This window comes from Lipotes vexillifer, unplaced genomic scaffold (genome assembly GCF_000442215.2).
Source record: "Lipotes vexillifer unplaced genomic scaffold, Lipotes_vexillifer_v1.1 scaffold311, whole genome shotgun sequence".
Taxonomy (NCBI): domain Eukaryota; kingdom Metazoa; phylum Chordata; class Mammalia; order Artiodactyla; family Lipotidae; genus Lipotes; species Lipotes vexillifer.
In genome coordinates, this window is record NW_006791012.1 from 400,694 (window position 1) to 422,341 (window position 21,648).

Consider the following 21,648-nt stretch of genomic DNA (forward strand, 5'->3'; position numbering starts at 1 on the left):
AAAAAAAAAAAAAAAAAAAGAGGGGAGGCAGAGGGATTGGGGCTGCTGAACATGTCTCCCCAGTCCCTGAGACTGAAGTGAAGGGATTAATTCATTGGCCTCACTTCAATCCCCATCATCAAGAAGACTTTGGGGATGAAGATGTACAAACTACTATGCATAAAATAAGCTACAAGGATATAGTGTACAACGTGGAGAATATAGCTAATATTTTATAATAACTATAAATGGAGTGTAACCTTTAAAAATTATGAATCGCTCTCTTGTACACCTATAACTTATGTAACGTTGTACATCAACTACACTTCAATTTTTTAAAAAAGACTTTGATTATAGGAGCAAGAATTATCCCTTGGCACCCTATTCAGCAGCCTAAGCCCCGTGACTTAGGTCCCAACCTCTCTTGAGAACAGCTGGATGCTCAGTCACCTGCATGTGCTTCCAAATTAGCTTCAGAAACCAAAAGAAAGTCAGAATTGTCTCTCTGGATCAAACCATTGCTCCACACCAGTAAGGGCAGCAGAAAAACATGTGTTGGTCTTATTGTAACGTACAGATTTCACTGGTGTGAAGCAAAGTTAGCAGGCCACAGGGCAGTCCCCAGCTATCCCACGAAAATCTCCGAGATCACCTATTTGTATGCCAGGCACTGTTCTTGGCAGCAATAGCCTAAAAGTGAGGGAAACAGACAAAGCCCGGCCTTCGAGGAGCTTATAGTCTAGTGGGGGTGGAGACCATAGACATGAAAACAAATGAATATCATTTCTGGTACAAAAGTGCTGTGAAGAAAATAGAATAAGGTGATGATGGGATAAAGAGAGACTGCAGTAGGGAGATGCTATACTAGGTATTAGGGTCAGGAAAGACCTCTTTAAAGAGAAAATATTTGAGCCGAAGCTGAATGGAGTGGAGGAAAGACCATGGTAAGATCTGGGTAAGGGCATATCAGAGAGAGAGTGGCAGACAGGCCCGAGGTGGCCTTGAGCTCTGAGTGTTTAAGGAACTAGGAGGTAGGCGTGGCTGAAGGGCAGTGTGAGAGGAGCAGAGGAGAGGCAGGTGGGTTGGGGGAAGGGGTTGGGGGTCAGACCCAACAGGCAGGGATAATTAGTTTGAATCTCATACTGATGGTTTTAAAGAAGACGTTCCACAAGCTGATTTCTGCTTTTAAACGCTATCAAGTCTGGCCATGGTGCAGAGCGTATATTGTACAGCAGCGGTCCCCAACCTTTTGGGCACCAGGGACCAGTTTTGTGGAAGACAATTTTTCCATGGGGGGAAGAATGGTCCAGGCGGTAACGTGAGCGATGGGAAGCCATGGGGAGCGGCAGACGAAGCTTCACACGCTGGCCCACGGCTCGCCTCCTGCTGTGCGGCCCCGGTCCTAACAGGCTGCGGACCAGTACCAGTCCGCAGCCCGGGGGGTTGGGGACCCCTGTTCTACAGGGCAAGAGTGGAGGCAGGAAGACTAGTTAGCAAAAAATTGCAGAAGACTTAGCAAGAAATGATGGTGTTTACAGTATCAGAGATAATTGAAAATAATCAGATAAGAAACACAAATCGCTAACGAATCCAAAAGTTTTTTTCTGGCGAATTAGATGCAGGGCTGTAGAGAAAAACAGGAACGGAAGATGACTGTAGGTGGGAGCTCGAGCAGCCGGGTGAAAGGTAGAGTCTTTTATTGAGGTCAGCTAAATGGGGTGGGGAGGAATGCGAAGAGAGAGAATTCTGGACTCTGTGTCGGACGTACTGGGAGAGAGAAGCCCGAGAGGTGCATCCAGGTGGAGACGGTGAGCAGTCTGGAGCCCAGCAGACAGACCAGGGCAAACGTACAAAGGACAGACGGGATTTAAAGCCATGGGAAGGGATGAGACTACCCAGCAAGTGAGGATGGATGAGAGAAGAGGACGAGGGAACTGAGCCCTGGGGCCAGAGCTGGCCTCACAGACACGCAACCTGTGTGGTTGTGCTGAGCCCCAGGTCCCTTGCACCTGGTTCAATCCTCTGCGGCTGCCATCTTGCAATTCTTCATAATTTGGGACTAGGAGCTCCACATTTTCACTCCTCACCAGGCCCTGCAAATGATGGAGCCACTTCTGCCTCAGACACTTCAAAGTTAAGAATCTGGTGGAGACGGAGACTCCATCAAAGAAAGCTCAAAAAGAGTGATTAGTGGGGGTAAGGAAGGCCCAGAGTACGGTATCAAGCCAGCGCAGAGATTCTTTCTAGGAGGAAATGGCCAACTGTGTCAAACACCGCAGGGCACTGGAGTGAGACAAGGACAGCGATAGATGCACCCTTGGCCAAGTTCCCGACAATCAGTGACTTTGACGATGACCTTCTTGGCAGTGTGGCCTGCACCAGTCCTTAATTTGGCTGACTATAGAATGACAAGAGGCAAGTGACCACCGACACTGGAGACTGTATGGCAAGAATATACAGATGGAGGCCCCCTCATCCTACCCCCCACATCTCTTCTCTTCCCACTGCCCGCTCGCTCCATTTCGCAGTGAGAGGCCTCACACACATGCACGTCAACACGCCAGCCCAGACAGCCAAGCTCTGTTCTGGGCCTCCCTGCCATCAACCTTCTGCAGAACAACCACTAGGAGGACCCAGGAAAGACAGGCGGGCCGGCCCTGGAAACAGCTCTGGCTATCCTTGCAGGGAATTTCACATTCCCCAGTGGTCTAGACAGCTAGCAGGGCCCAGGCTACAGGTAGGCAGACACCTCGGCAGCTAGAGCCCGACCAGAGCAGGACCCTGTAAGATCCAGGCCTCCAAACGGTGGCCCCGTGCCCAAATCTAAGGGCAGTCCTGGAGGTGAAGACACGGGTAGACGGAAGCAAAATGAGTTGGTTCTCATTCAGGTGCACATACTTTTCTCTAAGAAATAAAAGTGAGTGTGACCGTGGGAGTAGGTGTTAAGGCCTTGAGGAGAGAAAAAATGTTTTGGGGAAAAGGAAAGGAAATTTACTAGCTAGGCGTAGCAGGCTTGTCTGGGTCTGTTGAACACCCACCTCACATGATTGTTCACAAATTTTAAGTAAATCCAGGCAGCTCAGTGGTCTCACCTTCCCCAGCAATGTTCAGGTGCCCATGTACAGGTGCCAAGAAAGTGGCTTGTGGGGTTTAAACAGGGTTAGGGGCAGAGGAGTTAAGGGTGTTTGTTCCACAGCTCTGCGATGCCAGAGTTAGCAGTCTATGGTCAAGAGGACATAATGGAGGATTGATGGTGAAAAAGTGGTAGAACCAATGGAATGGGAGCTCACTGAGGGCCGAGAATCGCTGGAGTGGGTGCCTGCAAGTGAGACTTCAGAGATGGCACAGTTATGAGGGAGGACATGGTTTACTTAGGACCATGAGCCGTTTCTTTCAAGAAACATTTTTTATCTGGAACCCTACTTTGTATCTGTAAAGACACAAAAGGTGATTAAATCATCCGTCGTTTCCGTTATAATGCTGGGCACTTCAGGCCACAGAGGATGAGATATGGGGATAACTTTGTGATGACCAGAGACTGGTTAAATCCAGGGCTTTCTGGAGAGAAATAAGGGAAACGGACCAAGTTTACGGGTAGAAATGTAGTTATGTTGTCTGTGGGCGCCCTCTACTGGCACTTAGTCAGAATAGCCATCTGGGGTTGGAAGCTTTTGGGGGTGTGTGTGGGTGTGGGTGTGTTTTAATTAACGAGTGAAAACTTGCCCCTTATAGAGATTTAGGGGTTACGGCCCAAGCGGGCAAGGAAACTTTAGTTACGGAACAAACCCTACGTCAGCATTTTAAATGTCACAGTCTCAGTTACGTCATTTATGACTTTCTGATTCTCTTTACAGAGAGCCCTGCTTAACCCTAAACTTGAGGGTCTCTCCGATGGGATTGAGCTACTTGAAGTCAAGATCTTAATATTTTTTTATCTTCTTACATCCTGAGCCTAGTACTGTGCCCAGCATATTGTAGGTGTCTGATAAATATGTGTCAATCAGAACAGAAGGGCAATGAGCAAATGAGCAAAGTGGTACAATGTCACAGAAGATGGAGGGTTTAATCCTACTTGGCCAATTCAGGAAGGCTTCCAGGAGGAGAAGGGTGGTGGCCATGGTGATGCGGAGGGACAGGTAAAGTTGAAATGAATCCAGAAAATAGAAGAGCAAACCTAGGGGCCAGATAGAGACTCCACAAGGCAGGGATTTTTGTGTGATTCTGGAAAGAAGTTCTCTGCTATATGACTGACAGCTGTGGCTCCCAATCCTTCCTGAGAAAGTACGAGCAAGAATCTTAAAATTTCATAAAAACAGAGAGAGGAAGCTAGCGTGGCAGATTCAGGCAGGCTGAAGGAAGAATCTGGAAGGATTTTTAACCATGAGTACTGAAAAAAACGAAAAGAACAACAGTTCAAGGTTTAAAGATTCCCCATAATTTTGTTTTTACCCTGAACTGTGCGACCTCACCGGAAATTCAGTTCAATAGATAATACAGAGCACTTTTACAATGATGGCATTCTTTTCTCAAAATGCCTTGTTTTCTCAGACACAGAGCGTGGGACCAGGGTGACTATTCTGGTTTTCATACTGAGTATCTCATATCTCAGGAACCCCCTGTGTCCCAGGCAAATCGGGACAACTGGTCACCCTAGCTGAGCAGGGGAACTCAGAACAGCTCAGATGGAGAAGGCTGGTGCCCAAGCTGGTCTCGGGACAGAGCACAAAGGGCACTGGCTGAGAATGGACAGGTGATGCCAACTTACTCTGTACCTGTGATCATCATAGCTCTGGGTTGTGAGCCCAGTGCGATTCCTCACCCACCAGCAAAATGGGTTTCTGGGTTCTAAACGACCAAGTGCCCAGAGGAAATTGCAAAAGAGCAAGGAGGGGGGAGAATGCACTCACAAGGACCCTTGGGTTGCAACAGGAGAACTGAGGCCAAGGAAGACAGAGGTCTCATTTTGAAGGTCCTGCTGTTTCTTCACAATTGTATCTAAAAATAACGACCTGGAAATGAGTAGTTGGCCACATGCAGGATTCTTACAGAACTGGAAAAACTAATCTGCTGCTGCTGTAACTCACACGTAAGACATCACAGACGTTAACCATTGACCCCAGTGAGGCCCAAACAAACAGTATGCAACCTCACTTCGATGGCCAGAGATACTTGTGACAGAGGGAGACATCTGCAGCTCTGGCAGAAGCAGCTCCTCAGCAATGGAGGAGGGTCACCCAGGTGGTGCACAGCCCAGAGTCACTCTTTTCCTACTCAGAGTAAGAGGAGTATGAGGAACGGCCCCTATCACAGCAGCACGGAGACAGGGACCTTTCTACAGCAAGCATCCTGCAGGACACTTACCAGAAGCCTTTCCTCATCCGTATAGGAAAGTCACAACTCAGGTACTTTACCAACTTAGGAAAGAAATGGCAAAAACAAACAAACAAAAAAGAAAAGCAAGAGGAAAGGAAAAGGACAAATGACGAAAAGTGATGTAGCTGTGTAAACATAGTGAATGAAATTTGTATGCCTTAAGGAAGGGCTGCAGAGTCAAAGACTGGAGGTGAAAGAGTCAGAAACAAGACATGCCAAGCAACCCCAGAGCAGCAGTGCTGTGGTGAGCCGGGGGCTGACCCTGGGCAGCAAAGGGGATCAGCAGATGCTGAAAAGGCCATTTGTCTAAAGAAAAAAGAGAAGAACTAAACGGGACTAAGACAAACTAAACTAGCACTGCTGGCTGGGGCTTTCACCAAAGACTTGGCTAGAAGGAGTTGATAGCGTACCCACATTGTAGTCATGCGCTTGGCGGCAGTGATGATGACAAGTGATATTTACGAAGCACATGCCGATGTCTGCTATTATGCTAAGGGTTTTACCAAGATCGTCTCCTTTAATCGTCACAACAGCCATATGGGTTAGCACTGTGATTATGCCCATTTTATAGATAAAGAAAGTGAGAACCAAGGTCACATGACTAGCAACTAGTGACGGTGGAATTTACTTTAAGGTAACTTTCTAACTACCATACTGTGCACAGCTGGCTTGTGTCACTGTGGCTAGTTCAGACTTTGTTAGAAATTTTTTTGGTAAACTTTATAAAAATAATTTTTAAATATTAAAAAATATTTTATATCAGCATCAGAAATTTCATACTGTACCTCTTCCTCTTTCACTTTGAAACTCTCAGACCAACAAGGAAGCCTACAGATGGCTCAGAAGCCATAGGCCAGGGTTCCAGCAGTAGAGTATCACCAGCCCCATCTGGAACATCTGTGTGTACACATTTTGGAGGTGGGTGAGTAGCATAAGGAGGAAGTGAAGCAGCTGTCACAGGGCACAATATTGAGAATGTTCCTTGAAAAGGACTTGTCATGTAGAGGTGAGCAAATACATGTTACATGAATGAATGAATGAAATGAAAATGATCGGCCTCGGTGTACTGAAGCCACCATCTTTACATATAACTAGCAAAAAAATATGAGTGGGGCTTCCCTGGTGGCGCAGTGGCTGAGAGTCCGCCTGCCGATGCAGGGGACATGGGTTCGTGCCCCGGTCCGGGAAGATCCCACATGCCGCGGAGCGGCTGGGCCCGTGAGCCACGGCCGCTGAGCCTGCGCGTCCGGAGCCTGTGCTCCGCAACGGGAGAGGCCACAACAGTGAGAGGCCCGCGTACCGCAAAAAAAAATAAATAAATAAAATAAAATATGAGTGGTCATAGAATTGTGTTTTCATTTATGAACTAAAAGAATTGATTCTCAGCACTCATGTTCTTTGAACACTGTTTTTAGAAAAATTATAATGCCCAGTTGCCACTAATAAGTATGGAATTTATTCACAGGCTACCTGAGGAGTTGTTTACTGATAGATTGCATATACTTACACTGTCTCCTTAAAAGACTTCATGGGTTTTTCATCTTCAGATAGAAAACCCATTTGCAATGAACACATAAATTTATACCAAAGACAAAGGAAAATATAAGTCTGATAATTGAATGGGTAAAAGTTGTGATTGAGCTTCCATTTAGCTCTGAGTTTCCTGGCAGACAAGGCAAAAAAAGAAAAACGATAGGTTTCACAATTATCTCAACAGAAAGGAGGAAGCACGCCAGTCCCTCAGAGGAGACAAAGTACGAGCACTGAATTCTCAGTGAATTTTCTCACCTAGGGTTACACATAGGAGTCACCTGCATTGTTCATTTCTTGTTCTCATTTTTACAAAATAATCAGGAGCAGATTTCATGAAATCATTACCTGCGGGGATGATTAAAACTGTTGGTGTGGCAGTAAAGTGCAGCTTAGTGAGCCCATCTGTAAGGATGCCAAGGTAATGTAGCCCAAGCACAGCTTCTAGCTTGATCTGAGGTTAGAAATCAGATTATCTATTAAGAAAGGAAACAGGTGTTTGCTAAACACCTAACGTGTTATGTGCATGAAATGTTTTCTTCCTCTCAACATACATATTATTAATTCTGTTTAATAATTAAGTGAATGTTTTACTGGGCTTTACTGCAAATCAGCAAAGGGGTCCCAAGCTCACGCACTCTCTTCTGTACCACACACACCTTCCTGCACTCCTACACTCCTATCAAGAAAAGCCAATGGGCAATTCATCCCTTAGACAAGCTTCTGTCGGTGCCACTTTTTACAGGCAATTCGAGTTAATTCTCTCCAGAGAGGGCCTAGAACGCTGGGGTTGCACATTACTGATTAAGGAGAAATTTCTTTGTTTAAAAACCAAGCGGACGGGAACAAAGATGCAGACCTACTAGAGAATGGACTTGGGGACACGGGGAGGGGGAAGGGTAAGCTGGGACAAGGTGAGAGAGTGGCATGGACATATATACACTACCAAATGTAAAATAGATAGCTAGTGGGAAGCAGCTGCATAGCACAGGGAGATCAGCTCGGTGCTTTGTGACCACCTAGAGGGGTGGGATAGGCAGGGTGGGAGGGAGGGAGATGCAAGAGGGAAGAGATATGGGGATATATGTATATGTATAGCTGATTTACTTTGTTATAAAGCAGAAACTAACACATCATTGTAAAGCAATTATACTCCAATAAAGATGTTTAAAAATAATTAATTAATTAAAAAGATAAAAGCCAATCGATCAGTCGGTAGGTTTGACTCAAATCTCTCAAGTTCAGGAGCCTTCACTGAGCTCACCGCAAAGGAAGTCCACAGTTTCTAGATCTGTGAGTCTCTCTGTTTAAATGGCCTGGGAAAGGATTGTTACACTCTCCTTCCAGTGATAGGTAGACTCAAGGTTTCCCAGGGGACAAGATGTTTACAGTGTGACTGAAATGTGATAGAGCCTAATTTAGCTCTGAGCTTCCTGGCAGCCAAGACAAAAAGAGAAATACAATGAGTTTCACAGCTGTCTTAACAGAAACGAGGAAGCACGCCAGTCCCTCAAAGGAGACAAAGTGTGGGCTAAAGCACGGGCAGGAATCGGGTGGTAGTAAGGGAGCCCTGAGTAGAGAGGGCTCCAGGCAGATGAGAAAGGGCAGGGAACTGAAAAGGACATGGCTGGGGTCTAGAGTGTGCGTGCGTCTGCTTGGGGAAGCACCTGTGGCAAGAGTAAGCGGGCAGGTGTAATCCCTTCACAAGGAGGAGCTACACAAAATTATAGAGATTTTTCTTCTCCAAAAGAACGGGGACCATGTACAGGAAAATCAGTCCGAGAAGGATGGCAAGTCTGGGACTCACTGAAGAACATACACATCTATATCTTAAAGATATATCTATAGATATCTTTTATCTACAGATATATAGATAAAAATGAATAGCAGTGTTGGGGAGAGAGGTGGCGGGACCAGCATGCCGATTCCTAGGAGCCCTCCAGTGGCTCCCATGGCTGTTATCATAGGACTGGTCTTGATGTCCTGTAATTGTTTCTCTGTCTATGCCACACTAGCCTGTAAGCCTTGGAGGAGCAGAGAGAAGGACTGTCGTTAGATTTGCTTGCCAGACCTATGGGTGTCATTGTGTGTGTGTGTGTAAAGTGATTTTGATTTTTTAGAACGTATTCAAAGGAAGAACAAAAAAAGCTTTCAAGGAGAAAAATGGTGATGAGTAAAGCATAGACAAGAAATGCAAATTATTTTCTCTCTTTGTAACTCCCATATCTCAGTTCCCCTCTGGGGACTCCACAAAACTTACAGACCACCCCCAGGCTGGAGTCTGTCCCATTGGCCTGCACCTCACCCTGGCTCTCCCTGTGGTATTTCCCTGAGTCTCCACGGGTGCCCTTTTGTCTCAATCGCTGTGCCAACTCTGAGGCTTCACATTAGCTCTTTACACACTCCCTTCTCCTCTATCCAATGAAATAACCACAGAGCTGCCTCATGAGAGGCATTTTTTCTTTCAAGCTGTCTTGTGTGTGATGGGACCATCATCACCAACTTAGTCTTCTTAACCAGTCCCAGGATCTTTCCAACACCCCTATAATGAGCATCTTGCCGATGACCACGTGTAGGCCCTGGCTGGTTGCGACCTCTGCAGTTGCAGGGGGGCTTTGCACCTGGCTGCCGACTACCAAAGAGCATGTGCCGCCAGACCTTGTGCCAACACGCCTGGCCAAGCACTGGAATTTGTTTTAGCTTTGAGTATTCTTAACCATGTAGTTAATACTTGTTCACTATAGAAACTCTGGAAAATACTTATAAAGTAATAATACATACATGTGTGGTTATACCTCACCCATAAATCCTTCACCCATAATCAGCTACTCCAGTTGGCCCTTGAACAACACAGGTTTGAACTGCGCAGGTCCACTTATAGGTGAATTTTTTTTTTTTTTCGGTGTGTGGGCCTCTCACTGTTGTGGCCTCTCCCATTGCGGAGCACAGGCTCCGGACGCACAGGCTTAGCGGCCATGGCTCACGGGTCCAGCCGCTCCCAAGTATGTGGGATCCTCCCGGACCGGGGCACGAACCCGTGTCCCCCGCATCGGCAGGCGAACTCTCAACCACTGCGCCGTCAGGGAAGCCCTGGTGAATTTTTTTGATAAATATAGTTCCTGTGTTTTCATTTTACAGATCTTTAAGTGCAGCGAGAAGTTTGTGTCCGATTGGAGATCCTTTTGCTATTTCAACATCTTGCCCCCTTGAGTGAGTCATTTATCAATTCCTTTGTTTCTGAGGCAGCGATAGTAGTACTCAGATTTCTGGCTGCACAGAATGCGGAGGGAGGGTCCTGCGCCCCTAACCCCCCCCCCCCGCATTGTTCAAGGGTCAACTGTATTAACAAATTGTATATCTCCTTCCAGATTTTTGAGTGTTTATTTACGCGTTCGTTTCTTTGTTCGTTTTATATACAATAATAAAATAACTTCTCATGTTACTACCAATAACGTGAGTTAGGTACATTTGGAGCTTCCCAAATGCATTTCCCTTTCTTTTCCCTAATCTGCGATCCTTGCTGACTTGCCTCAGTAAGATTTACTCACAGCCCTGTCTATATTTCTTTATCTTGCCTGTGCTTGTATAGTTGATTAGTCAATTTTTCCTTTATAGTTTTGCCATATACATACACAGTTTTTAAGCTTCCTGTAAATGAATCCCCATTCTGATCTTCTGTGACTTCCCTTTTCTGCCTAAAATTAAGTTTTTGCTATTCAGACTCATCTTGAAATATATGACCACAATTAATTAGTTTTTGCTCTTGGGTAGAATTACATTGTATAAAGATACTACAATTTATTTTTCTATTCTGTTATTGATGGGCACTTGGGTTGTTTCCTGCCCCTTGTTATTGCAGGAAATACTACTGTGGAACTTCTGTACATCTCTTCTTGTTCATATACACAATAGCTTCTCCAGGGGACAGTCTCCAGAGGGAAATGGCTGCTTCGTAGAGTTTGTACATCATCAGTTTCACTGAGCAATGCTAAATTGTTTTCCAAAATTGTTTTATTCTTAGTGTCTGAGAGTTCCTATTGCTCTGTGTCCTTGACAACACTTGGTATTGTCAGAATTTTTCATTTTAGCAATTTTGGTGGGTGAGGTTAGGTATGTCATTGTGCTTTTAATTTACATTTCCTAATTACTGTGATTAACCATATTTCCATATATTTATTGGCAGTATTATTCCTATCCTGTAAAATGCCTATTCATGTTGTTTCTTCATTTTTTAAACTATTTTTGGATTCATAGGACTTATTTATATATTCAATTCTCTCTGTTTCTGTGGATTTCTGTATCTATCTATGCATCTGTTTACCTAAAACTGTACCTTCAAATCTGACAGCTTTTAACAAGAATAATAACCTACATTGGAAATTGGTCTAGTTACAGGGTCTTAAGTAACAAATATTTTTATTCCCTTTACTCTGATTTTCTAAAGAGCAAAACTAGATCCCATATCAGGCAAACAATGATTTATCAAGTGGAAAAAAGCCCTCCACTACTGTTGTTTTTCACTTCACTACTTGGGAGATTAGAATAATGAATTTTTGTTTCTGGATAATTTTTTTTCAACATTGAATTTCAGAGGGGAAAAAAAAGTTGAAAACAACTGTCCCTCCAAAGTCACTTTTTTAATGTATCTCAGAGTCATATGCTCTCTAGGGCCCATTCTCCCCTCATTTGGCTTAGGGGAGCAGAGAAAAATGTAATACGTGCCTGCAACTGGATACAATGTGGGTGGTCCTGAAATTCACCCAGAGATCTTCCAACTAAGACCTCCCCAGCAGCCGGGCAGGAAGGGCTTTCCCTGGATGGTCAATACCCTCTCAATAGAGCACCTACATGCCAGCCTCTGGATGTGCCATACCCTTGGACAGTATGCGGGAAAGGACACTGCATCCTAGAACCCACCCTCTAGGGCTTACAGCTCAGTTAGAAAGACAAATAAATGAAAGAGTAAAAGATATGAGTAACACTACATGAAGGAAATGGAAGGCTATCGTGATTTTAACTATTGGACTAAAATTGAAGATGACAAAGGATCGAAGGAAGAAGTATGTGCTCCTGGCTCCACCTCAAGTCAAGTCTGCTGGCTCTGCGTTTCCCTTGCCTCCAACCCCTGTTCCCTCCAAGGACCAATAGGTCAGACGCAGGGTAGCTTGGGTCACATTCTCCCCCCACTTCCAGACCCATGGTGTGGTCTCTGGTCAGCCTCCCAGCCACTGGGGCCCTCCCCACTCTCTGAGATGGAAGTACAGAGGAGAGTCCTCCACCCTCTCTCGGAGACTTCCACTTTCATTCCAGCCCTGACTCAGCACTCACAAGACTCAGAGGGAACTAGAAGTGCCGCTCACCAAAAAGATGTTGGAGCCCCTTCCTGGGACACATCATGGATCAGTGTCTTGCTATTTCCCTAAGTAAGTGCTGAACCTGGTGTCCTCCTAGGGCACTGCCGATTCCCTGAAGTTATATCTTACTAAGAGCCTCTTGAAAGTTGACCTTGACAATGAATCATGAGGTAATACTTGGATTCCAGTCCCAAGTGATGTGATAACCACACCCTCTTGGTGATGATCTATTCCAGTGGTCAACTTGGAGAGATGTAACTTCTGGAGATATTTTTGGTTGTCACAACTGATAGTGGTAGGGGAGTGCTACTGTCATCTAGTGGATAGAGGCTGAGGATGCTGCTAACATCCTATAATGCACAGGATAGCCTCCATCACTGAGAACTAACCAGCCCAAAATATCTGTAGTGTCCAGACTGAGAAACCCAGACCTACTCCTGACTAGCCCAGGCTAGAAAAACCACAGGTCATGACTCCCTGTCATGACTCCCAGCTCCACACATTTTTTAATAGACGTGAGCTTCTTTGGTTATTCTTAAGTCAGTTCCTACAGTCACACCTGGACACAGGGTGCTGGAGAAGGGACCAGAGGTCCCATGGCTGAGTCAATGACTCTCTTCCCTCAGAGGGCTCAGCCTGTGATCTGAATTCTCATCAACGTGACACTCACAAAAAGTATTCTGGCTGCAGTCCAATCTCTTGGGGTGATAAACTTGTAAATGGCATAGATAATGACAAGGGCTCCTCTGTATTTCATTATGTAATTATGATTTTTTTCATTAAAAAATACTAAATAATATCTGCTTGTACTCAATCATTCATTCAATCAACAAATATTTGCTGTGTGCCCACTAGGACCCAGCACCACGCTCTATGCTAGATGAATGGTAATTGTCCAAGTCTACTAACCCAGACCACAGCCGGACTTCTTGATCAGGTGAGATGGAGGGCTGGGAGCTTATTACATTGCAGATGCTTGGATCTCCCTTTAGAGATTCTGACTTTACAAGTCAGGGTGATGCCCAGGAATCTGCATTTTTAGTGAGCACTTGTGGTGACTTCCAACACAGGCTAACTATGGGACCATGTTTTAAGAAATGTTGGTAGAAATCATGAAATCTACCCAACCTCATCCCAGGTCTGAGATTATGAAGACCTGCACTCTAATGTGGTAACGTCCTCTATCCCTGAAAAAGATCATTTAACCATTTAATCAATTAATCATTTAACCATTAACTGTCTCAAGCTTCCATTTTTAAAAGAAGGAGAATAAGACTTGTTCAAACACAGATGGTGAGAGCGTAGAATGACCCCACGTAAATAGAAGCGAGACATTTTCGAAAGGACCAGAACCATAGAAGTTTTACTTCTAAAAACAAATTTTTTATGCCGTACAATAGAATGAGCATTGGCCAAGTACATTGATATCAACAGTAGTTAGGAGAAAAACCTCTGATTATGTAAAATCTCTCATTCTCTGAACCGACCTGCAATGATTCCCAGCTTGGTTAGGGACCACTAATCCTCCCTGGTTACCAAGATAGATGGCTTCTCTGATTACTCTCAATTTTCTTTCAAATTCTTTCTCAGACCTATATCATTAACACTCAGATATGTGACTTTGCAGTGGACCCCTTGCTTTAGTAGCTCATTAACCACTGTTAGAAGCCCAGGTTTAAACCTGTTCCAAGCAAAACTTTTCCAAGCCATTAGAAACACCTTAATACTTATCTATGTCTATTAACAAGGAAGTTATCTCACTATACAAGCATAAGGGCAAAACACAGGGAATCATTTCCAGCCCAACTGCTCTATTCTAAATTACTGGGGTCAATTTAACAGTAGAAGGAACCCATATAAAGAAACTCATGATAACAATTATATAACAGCTTAAAATCAGTGTATCACATGAATGGACCTAGAGATTATCGTACTAAGTGAAGTAAGCCAGAGAAAAAGATAAATATCATATGATATTGCTTATATGTGGTATCTTAAAAAAAAAGATACAAATGAACTTATTTGCAAAACAGAAATAGACTCACAGACATGAATACAAACTTATGGTTACCAAAGGGGAAAGGGTAGGGAAGAAATAAATTAGGAGTTTCAGATTAAAATATACACACTACTATATATAAAATAGATTACCAACAAGGACCTACTGTGTAACGCAGGGAACCATACTCAATATCTTGTCATAACATATAATGGAAGATGATGTAAAAAAATAATATATATGTTTATATACATGTACAATTGAATCACTTTGCTGTACACCTGAAACCAACACAACAGTGAAAATCAACTATATTTCAATAAAAAATTTTTTTAAAAATCAATGTATCACCAACATCATTAATGAGAAGAGGTATGAATTAAAGGCCAGAATATCTCAGAAAACATACCAGAGTCCCCTAAGGTAATTAATCTAAAATGTATTCTGTCCCTTTAATTAAACATGTCTTCGTTATACCTTCAAAGGTCTCTGTATTCCTGTCTTGTCCACACTATTTACTTCTTGCTACAAGTAACACCACCTTATCCCCGAGTCCACAGAGAAGGTCTGGGGACCCAGTGGGCTCACAAAACAGAACACCCTGCATTCCTTTACAGATCAAGCATTTCCAAAGACTCCTACCAAAATCCACTCAAAATACAGATGAGTGTCCAAACAGGAGGGAAATTATCCTTCCATGATAAACAGAGAAAAACTCACCATGTTTTGTGAGATCTGTAGCCTTAGTCCATCCCAAGCACCCCGGATCCCACACACCAGGGAGCTCCATTCCCACCACCTCCAAACAAAAAAGAACCCCTCCCCAGCACTTGGGAACTCTGAGCCAACATATCAGTTTGAGTGTAAATTTTACCCCAAACCCAGCTCTGCCGACAGATTCATTTTTAAGTAGACTATGCTCCCTGCAGACCGACATGCAAATGGTGGGAACTCAAGTATGAGAACCACAAAGGCAGCAAAAAGACGTTGACCATACCTATTTTCCCAGCCTCCCCTCGCAGGTTGAAATCCCAGTTTCTTGGCAACTTCAAGGACATTTTGCTTCTGGTTTGGGCGAGTTGCTGCTGAAGCAGGGAGTCTGCCTCAATTCACGCCCTTCTTGGCTTTTTGATCTTCTTGCCTCACAAGCTTGTGTGTGTGTGTTTTCCCCTTTACGATTGCTTCACAAGCAATCTTGGGTTTGAGGCTGACCTGCCAGCATGTCTTCTCCTTTCTCAGATGAAAGGTCCATCCATCTGTCACCGGGGATGGCACCCAAACCCGCCCACGGTCCCTCAGGGGGCTGGTACCTCGTGAAGTGTGCACCCTGCTTTTCCTGCTTTCAGTATTACCAGAAATATCACAGTTGACACTTCACTCTGCGTCATGGGAAGCAAAGCTCCTGTTCAAAAGAATCTCAGGCCTCACTGAGGCGAGGTCGTGATAAACAACGGCTGCCTCTTGGCTTTTTTTTAACTGTCTACTTCCTTGCATTTGAGGAAGTGGGTGGTTGTTCAGTGTAATGATACATTATAATCTCTTTCTTGAGAAAATGGTTTTTGGAAATGCTTATATAAGTAGAGTGAGTGCTGTTGGGTTATAAGCCTAGAGGTTTGATTAAGAGAAAAAGAAAGAAAATTCTAAGACTCTGGCCATCTACCTCTAAGGCTCCCTTCTCATTGAACAGAGTGGGCTTACAAAAACGGTCAGTAAGACAAAGAGCTTTCCCCCAAAGTCACCTTCGTTTAGGTCACCACTTTCTTCCTGCTATAAGGCCCACAGAGTAAGTTCCCCACCTACTCAGGACAAAGGTTCCAAGTGATCTCAGCCTGATGTCAGGAGGGTTCTGATGTATTTAGCTAATAAGTGAGCTTTAGCTGGGTAGACCCACTTAAGTGTTATAATGGTTCTTTGACCTTGTGTACAGGGTGTGGGTTTGGGAATCAGACTGATATGTGTTCACAACTCAGTTCTTCCACTTCCTAGCTCTGCAGCCTTTAACAAGCAACTGAATCTCTCTAGGCCTCAGTATCCTTAGCAGTAAAATGGGTTGATAATAACCATGACTGCACAGAGTTGTGAAGGCATCTAGTACAGAGCTGGAGGCATAGTGGTTACACCACAAACATCAATTCAACCCTTATTCCATTTAGTTCAGTTCCGTGACAGGCTTTCGTATGTTCAACTGGGCCAGACTAACCTAGTGATTAAGTATTTGGTCCAAGAGCCAGACTGCCTGTGTTCAAATCCTGGCCCAACCACTTTCTTGCTGTGTGACTTTGGATAAGTTTCTTGACTACTCTGTGCTTCAATATTCTCATCTATAAATGAGGCAAATAATAGGACCTACTTCAGAGGGCTATCATGAGGCTTATTAAAGATAGTAGATAATAAGACTAATAAGGCTATAAGGTAATGGGACTAATAAGATAGTAGGTAAGAGTGCTCACAAGAGTCACTACTGGCCAGAATATGAACTACACATCCTTGGTCCAGTCATTCTTCAGCCCTCCTGGATGACTCTGCTATACTTTCTTCTTTGCCTCCATGTACTCACTCTGTTGATGCCCTGGCTTCCTGTTCCATTGAGAAAGTTGATGCAACTGGACGAGAATGTCTGCAAGCTCCCATCACTGTAGCGCCCTCACTTCCATGCATGGAAGCTCACACACTCAATCTTCTCCCAGTTCCGAAGGATAAACTGTGTCATCACTCCTCTATCTTTACTGTTTCATCAGTTTCTTCTCTCTCTTGGATCATTGCCACCAGCATTCACACTTATTCTTTTGTTTTTTGTTTTTTGCTTTTGTTTTTGTTTTTTTTGCGGTACACAGGCCTCTCACCGCCGTGGCCTCTCCCTTTGTGGAGCACAGGCTCCGGACGCGCAGGCCCAGCGGCCATGGCCCACAAGCCCAGCCGCTCCGCGGCATGTGGGACCCTCCCGGACCGGGGCACAAACCCGTGTCCCCCGCATCGGCAGGCGGACTCTCAACCACTGCGCCACCAAGGAAGCCCCACACTTATTCTTTTATATACTATAGTTTAATCATTTCCCCCTTTGGCTACAGCCCCATTTCTCTCCTTCATTTCTGAGCCAAGTTTTCGTAAGAATTGTCTATACTTGCAAACACTTGTCCTACTATTCTCTCCTGAATCTTTTTGGTTGATGTTTTTGCTCCTATGACTCCACCGAATATATTCTGATCAAGGACATCAACCACATCCCTGTCACTGAACCCACTAGTCAATTCCACATGTCATCTCACTTTGACACACTTGATTCCTTTCTCCAAGCCCAAGCCCTCTCTCCACTGGGCTCCCAGGGTTCCTCACTGGTGTGGTTGTCTGCCTGCCATTCTGCTTCATCTCCATCTCCTTGCTGATTCCGTCTCATCTCCCTGACCTCTTAACAGTGAAGGAAACCAGGATTCACTCACTGAACTACTCTTCCATCTATACGCACACCTTGGTGAGCTCATCTGTCTCAAGGCTTTAAAAGCCATGCATCTGCTGATCCATCCAATGTAGATTTTCAGCCCAGACTGCCCCTTGAACCCCAAATCATACACATCTCTGCTTATATAAGAAATAACCACCTCAAACTAAGCTGTCCAAAACTTATATCCGGCTTCCCTGGTGGCGCAGTGGTTGAGAGTCCACCTGCTGATGCGGGGGACACAGGTTTGTGCCCCGGTCCGGGAGGATCCCACATGCCACGGAGCGGCTGGGCCCGTGAGCCATGGCCGCTGGGTCTGCGCATCCAGAGCCTGTGCTCCGCAACGGGAGAGGCCACAACAGTGAGAGGGCCGCGTACCGCAAAACAAAAACAAAAACAAAAACAAAAAAAACTTATATCCGGGGGACCAGACTGAAGGAGCAGGGCTGACCTGAGGCATATTCTTCTCATTGTGAATGAAAGGAGTGTAAGAGGGAAGAACCACATAAGCATATTTAAAGCCTCTGCTCTTATCATATCTGCTCATATTCTAGTGACCAACACACATCACGTGACCAAGTCCAAAGTCAGTGAAACAGGAAGTACACACAACCCGGGGGTGGGGGGTAGGGGGAAAAAGGAGTAAATGTTTGCTGATCAATACTCCATCCGTCACACCAACACGGCTCAGCTACCCTCCAAGCACCCCAGGGGTGCTGGATTCCTCTGAACTTGACTCAGTCAGTTAGAGACTTCAGAGCACCCGCTCGGCATTACTGCCTGCCTGACCCAAACAGCATTTCTCTTTTCTATCCTGACTTGGGGTGGAGGCAAGTGTGGATAGGCATCCTGAGTCCCAGCCCAGCAACATCTCCACAGGGAACTTGACATCATGCAAAGGTTCAATCCTGGGACCTTAAACTCAAGAACTCTGAAAATATCTTGAAGGCAGCATTTAGAAACATGGAGAGAACTTCCCTTACCCTTCAGGGTAGGTTCCTGTAAGTCTTGGGAAAATCTCGTGACTGATGGGGAAGTTGTTAATGAATACTTGGAAAGGCAGCCAGAAGAAAAGCACCCCTGGAAAGGCCCAGCACAGCTGCCTTTCCCTCCGAAAAGCCTGCCCTGGAGCAGTCAGCTGCTTGGGTAGGGGTGACGGGCAGCATCGCTGCAGCTCTGCTCCCCAGTTTCTGACCTTCAGAAAATGAACAACTTTAGATGTCTCGTCTGGTTCCAAAGTTTGAATCAGCATCTGCCATAGCAAAAGGAAAAGCAAACATTCATTCATCTATTTGCTTACTAAATGCTAATCATTAATTAAGGGCTTAATTTTTTTACTGGACTCTGGTGGAATGTTCATGAGCAAGCTGACTTTGTTTCTGCCCCCATTCACCTTACAGTCTGTTGAGAGAGAACAGTTAAGTCAACAATTAAATACTACATGAGAAGGGTATACCGGGGGCAGTTTGGGGAGTATGGGACTTTATCTTGGAGGGGCCTAATTGGGACTTGGGGTTGTGAGGGAAGGCTTTCTGAAGGAAGTGTCTTTTCTATCAAGGCTTCAGGAATAAGTGAGGGAAGCAAAAGCATTGCAGAAGTTTTCCATACGAAACAAACAGCATGCGATAGGCACAGAGGGAAGAAAGACCTCATCAGTTTGCTCCTGAAAAGGATGAAAGGGGAGGGATGAAGGAGAGACGAAGCTGGAGAGGGAGACCAGGGCTGGATCGTGGTGGATCCCTGGGAAAAGTTTTGACTTTACACCAGAGGAAACAGAAGCTACTGGGGAGTTTTTATTAGGGCAAGGCTGCAGAGGCTGTGGCAGACGTGCGGGTGAGAGTGAGAGCCGGGGAGACGTCAATGGCCGCGTTCAGGGAAAGAAGGGAGAACAAGGCAAAAGCCATCCAGGTGGTAGGATTGATGGCCCCGGGGAGTTTCTATGGGAGAAAAAGATGCCCACGGTCCTGGCCCCAGTGCCTGCAGAGATGGAGGCTCCAATCACAGAGATGGAGTGTCGACCGGAAGAGTGAGAGTTACTAATGAGGAGGGAGAGTCAAGGTACCTCAAGGAGAAGGTGGTGGGCTCTGTCAGTCCAGGGGAGGTTGCATTTAGAGAGCTGCGGGATGCTCAATGCAGATGTCCTGCAGCTGTGGGAACCCAGAGCTCACGTTCATTCGTTCCCTCATTCACTCCATAAACATTCATCCAGGACTGTGCTGGATGGATGTTGAGTAAACAGGATGATTAAGAACCTGGCCTAATCCTCAAATGACTCAGGAGAGAGAAGTGTAAACATAACGGCAGTGCCATTGGAGACAAAAAAAAAAATAGTGTACGCACTGAGTAGGGTGGAACAGGAAATGTGAGCTCTGCTTGGGTGGCCAGGGAAGGCTTCCCAGGAAAGGTGACCCAGGAAAGAGCAGGCAGGCAGGAAGCATAGTGAGGGAGCCTGGCATATGGCTACGGCTACGGGGTAAGGTTGGAAGAGGGGGAGACGGACAGATGGGCCGAGGGGGCAGGGCCGCTGGGCCAGGGCCTCAGGCACTGGCTGACGGCTTGGACTCCACTCTGAGATGACAGTCATTGGAGGACTTCGTATACATTCCTTTTATTGTTGTTTTTACCATTATAGAAGTCTATGCAAGTTTTAAGTATGTATAAAGAAAATAAAAGTCACGGTTACCATTTAAGATGTAAAGAAAAATTTTCTCCTTCTCAGCCTCCTCTCTGGATGTAGTGTATGTATATACTATTTTTAACTTCATTAAGAAATAATTGGCAAATATAATTGTATATGTTGAAAGTGTACAACATGATTTGATATCCATATACAATGCAGATGTGTGATTACTAAGATTAAGATGATTTACACACCCATTACCTCACATAGTTAACATTGTTACTATTTGTGTGTGTGTGTGTGTGTGTGTGTGTGTGTGTGTGTGTGTGGTCAGAATGCTTACGAGCTACTCTCAGCAACTTTCCCACATATAATACTGTATTATTTGCTACAGTCACCGTGCTGTACGTTAGATATCGCATATCTGTATATATATTGTTTTAATTCAAAAATTACCATGCATGTTGTTTTATAAACTGCTATCATGCCTTGACAAAAAAATGAATAGTTATCTATCCTTAAGCATTTTCCTAAAACATCATTATTAATGGCCTCATAGTTTTTAATTATGTAATGAGAGCCAAATTTATTCAACAAACCCCTGTACCACTGAGCATTTGAGGGATGCACAAAGTTTTATAAACTTCTTATAATTAAGTATCTGCGGAAATCCATTCTCCCACTTTTTCCCTCACCCCCAGGTGAATTCTTAGAGGTGGAAATACTGTGAAAAAGGATATGAAAATGTTAAGACTTGACGTGTGTTTCCAAACTGTCTTACAGAAGGTTCTACCAGTTTATGTTCACATCAGTGATATATGAAGGGTCCAGTTCCCTCATGGCCTCGCTAAAAGTTGGCATTGTTTTATTTTAAATCATTGCCAGTTATTCAAACAATTTTTTAATTAATAGTGAAACTCAAGTTACTTTTTAATGTGCTTACCGGCCATTTGTAGGGGTCACAAATGTCTAGGTATCTATGTGTCTGAGTGACCTTGCAAAAGGAAGGTTATCTTATACCTTTATTTGTGACTTTCATCCCTCTCGCTCTAGCATCTCCTTCAGAAACTCTGGTTAGCTGCCTGCTAGTTCTTCGTTTGTAGCCTCTTTGTCTTTCATTTTATCACCTCTGTTACTGTCCTCTGCATTTCGAGACAGTTTCTCATGTTTGTCCTTCATCTCACTGTCTTGCTTTGTTTTGTTTTGTTTTGCGTTACGCGGGCCTCTCACTGTTGTGGCCTCTCCCGTTGCGGAGCACAGGCTCCGGACGCGCAGGCGCGGCGGCCATGGCATGGCGGCCCAGCCGCTGTGCGGCACGTGGGATCTTCCCGGACCGGGGCACGAACCCGCGTCTCCT

General features: G+C 44.9%; 1 protein-coding gene across 2 annotated transcripts in view; it reads right to left on the reverse strand.

Annotated features, from left to right (window-relative positions):
* Nucleotides 1-21,648, reverse strand: part of ARHGAP25 (Rho GTPase activating protein 25) — a 110,676-nt gene that overhangs the window by 71,588 nt on the left and 17,440 nt on the right. The window contains exon 2 of one of the 2 annotated variants that reach the window (XM_007464082.1): nucleotides 15,233-15,397. In XM_007464082.1, the coding sequence (XP_007464144.1) occupies nucleotides 15,233-15,293 (61 nt within the window). In that variant the 5' untranslated portion in view covers nucleotides 15,294-15,397. Of the gene's footprint in view, nucleotides 1-15,232; nucleotides 15,398-21,648 lie in introns of those variants that run through there. The other variant, XM_007464083.1, reaches the window with a different exon arrangement.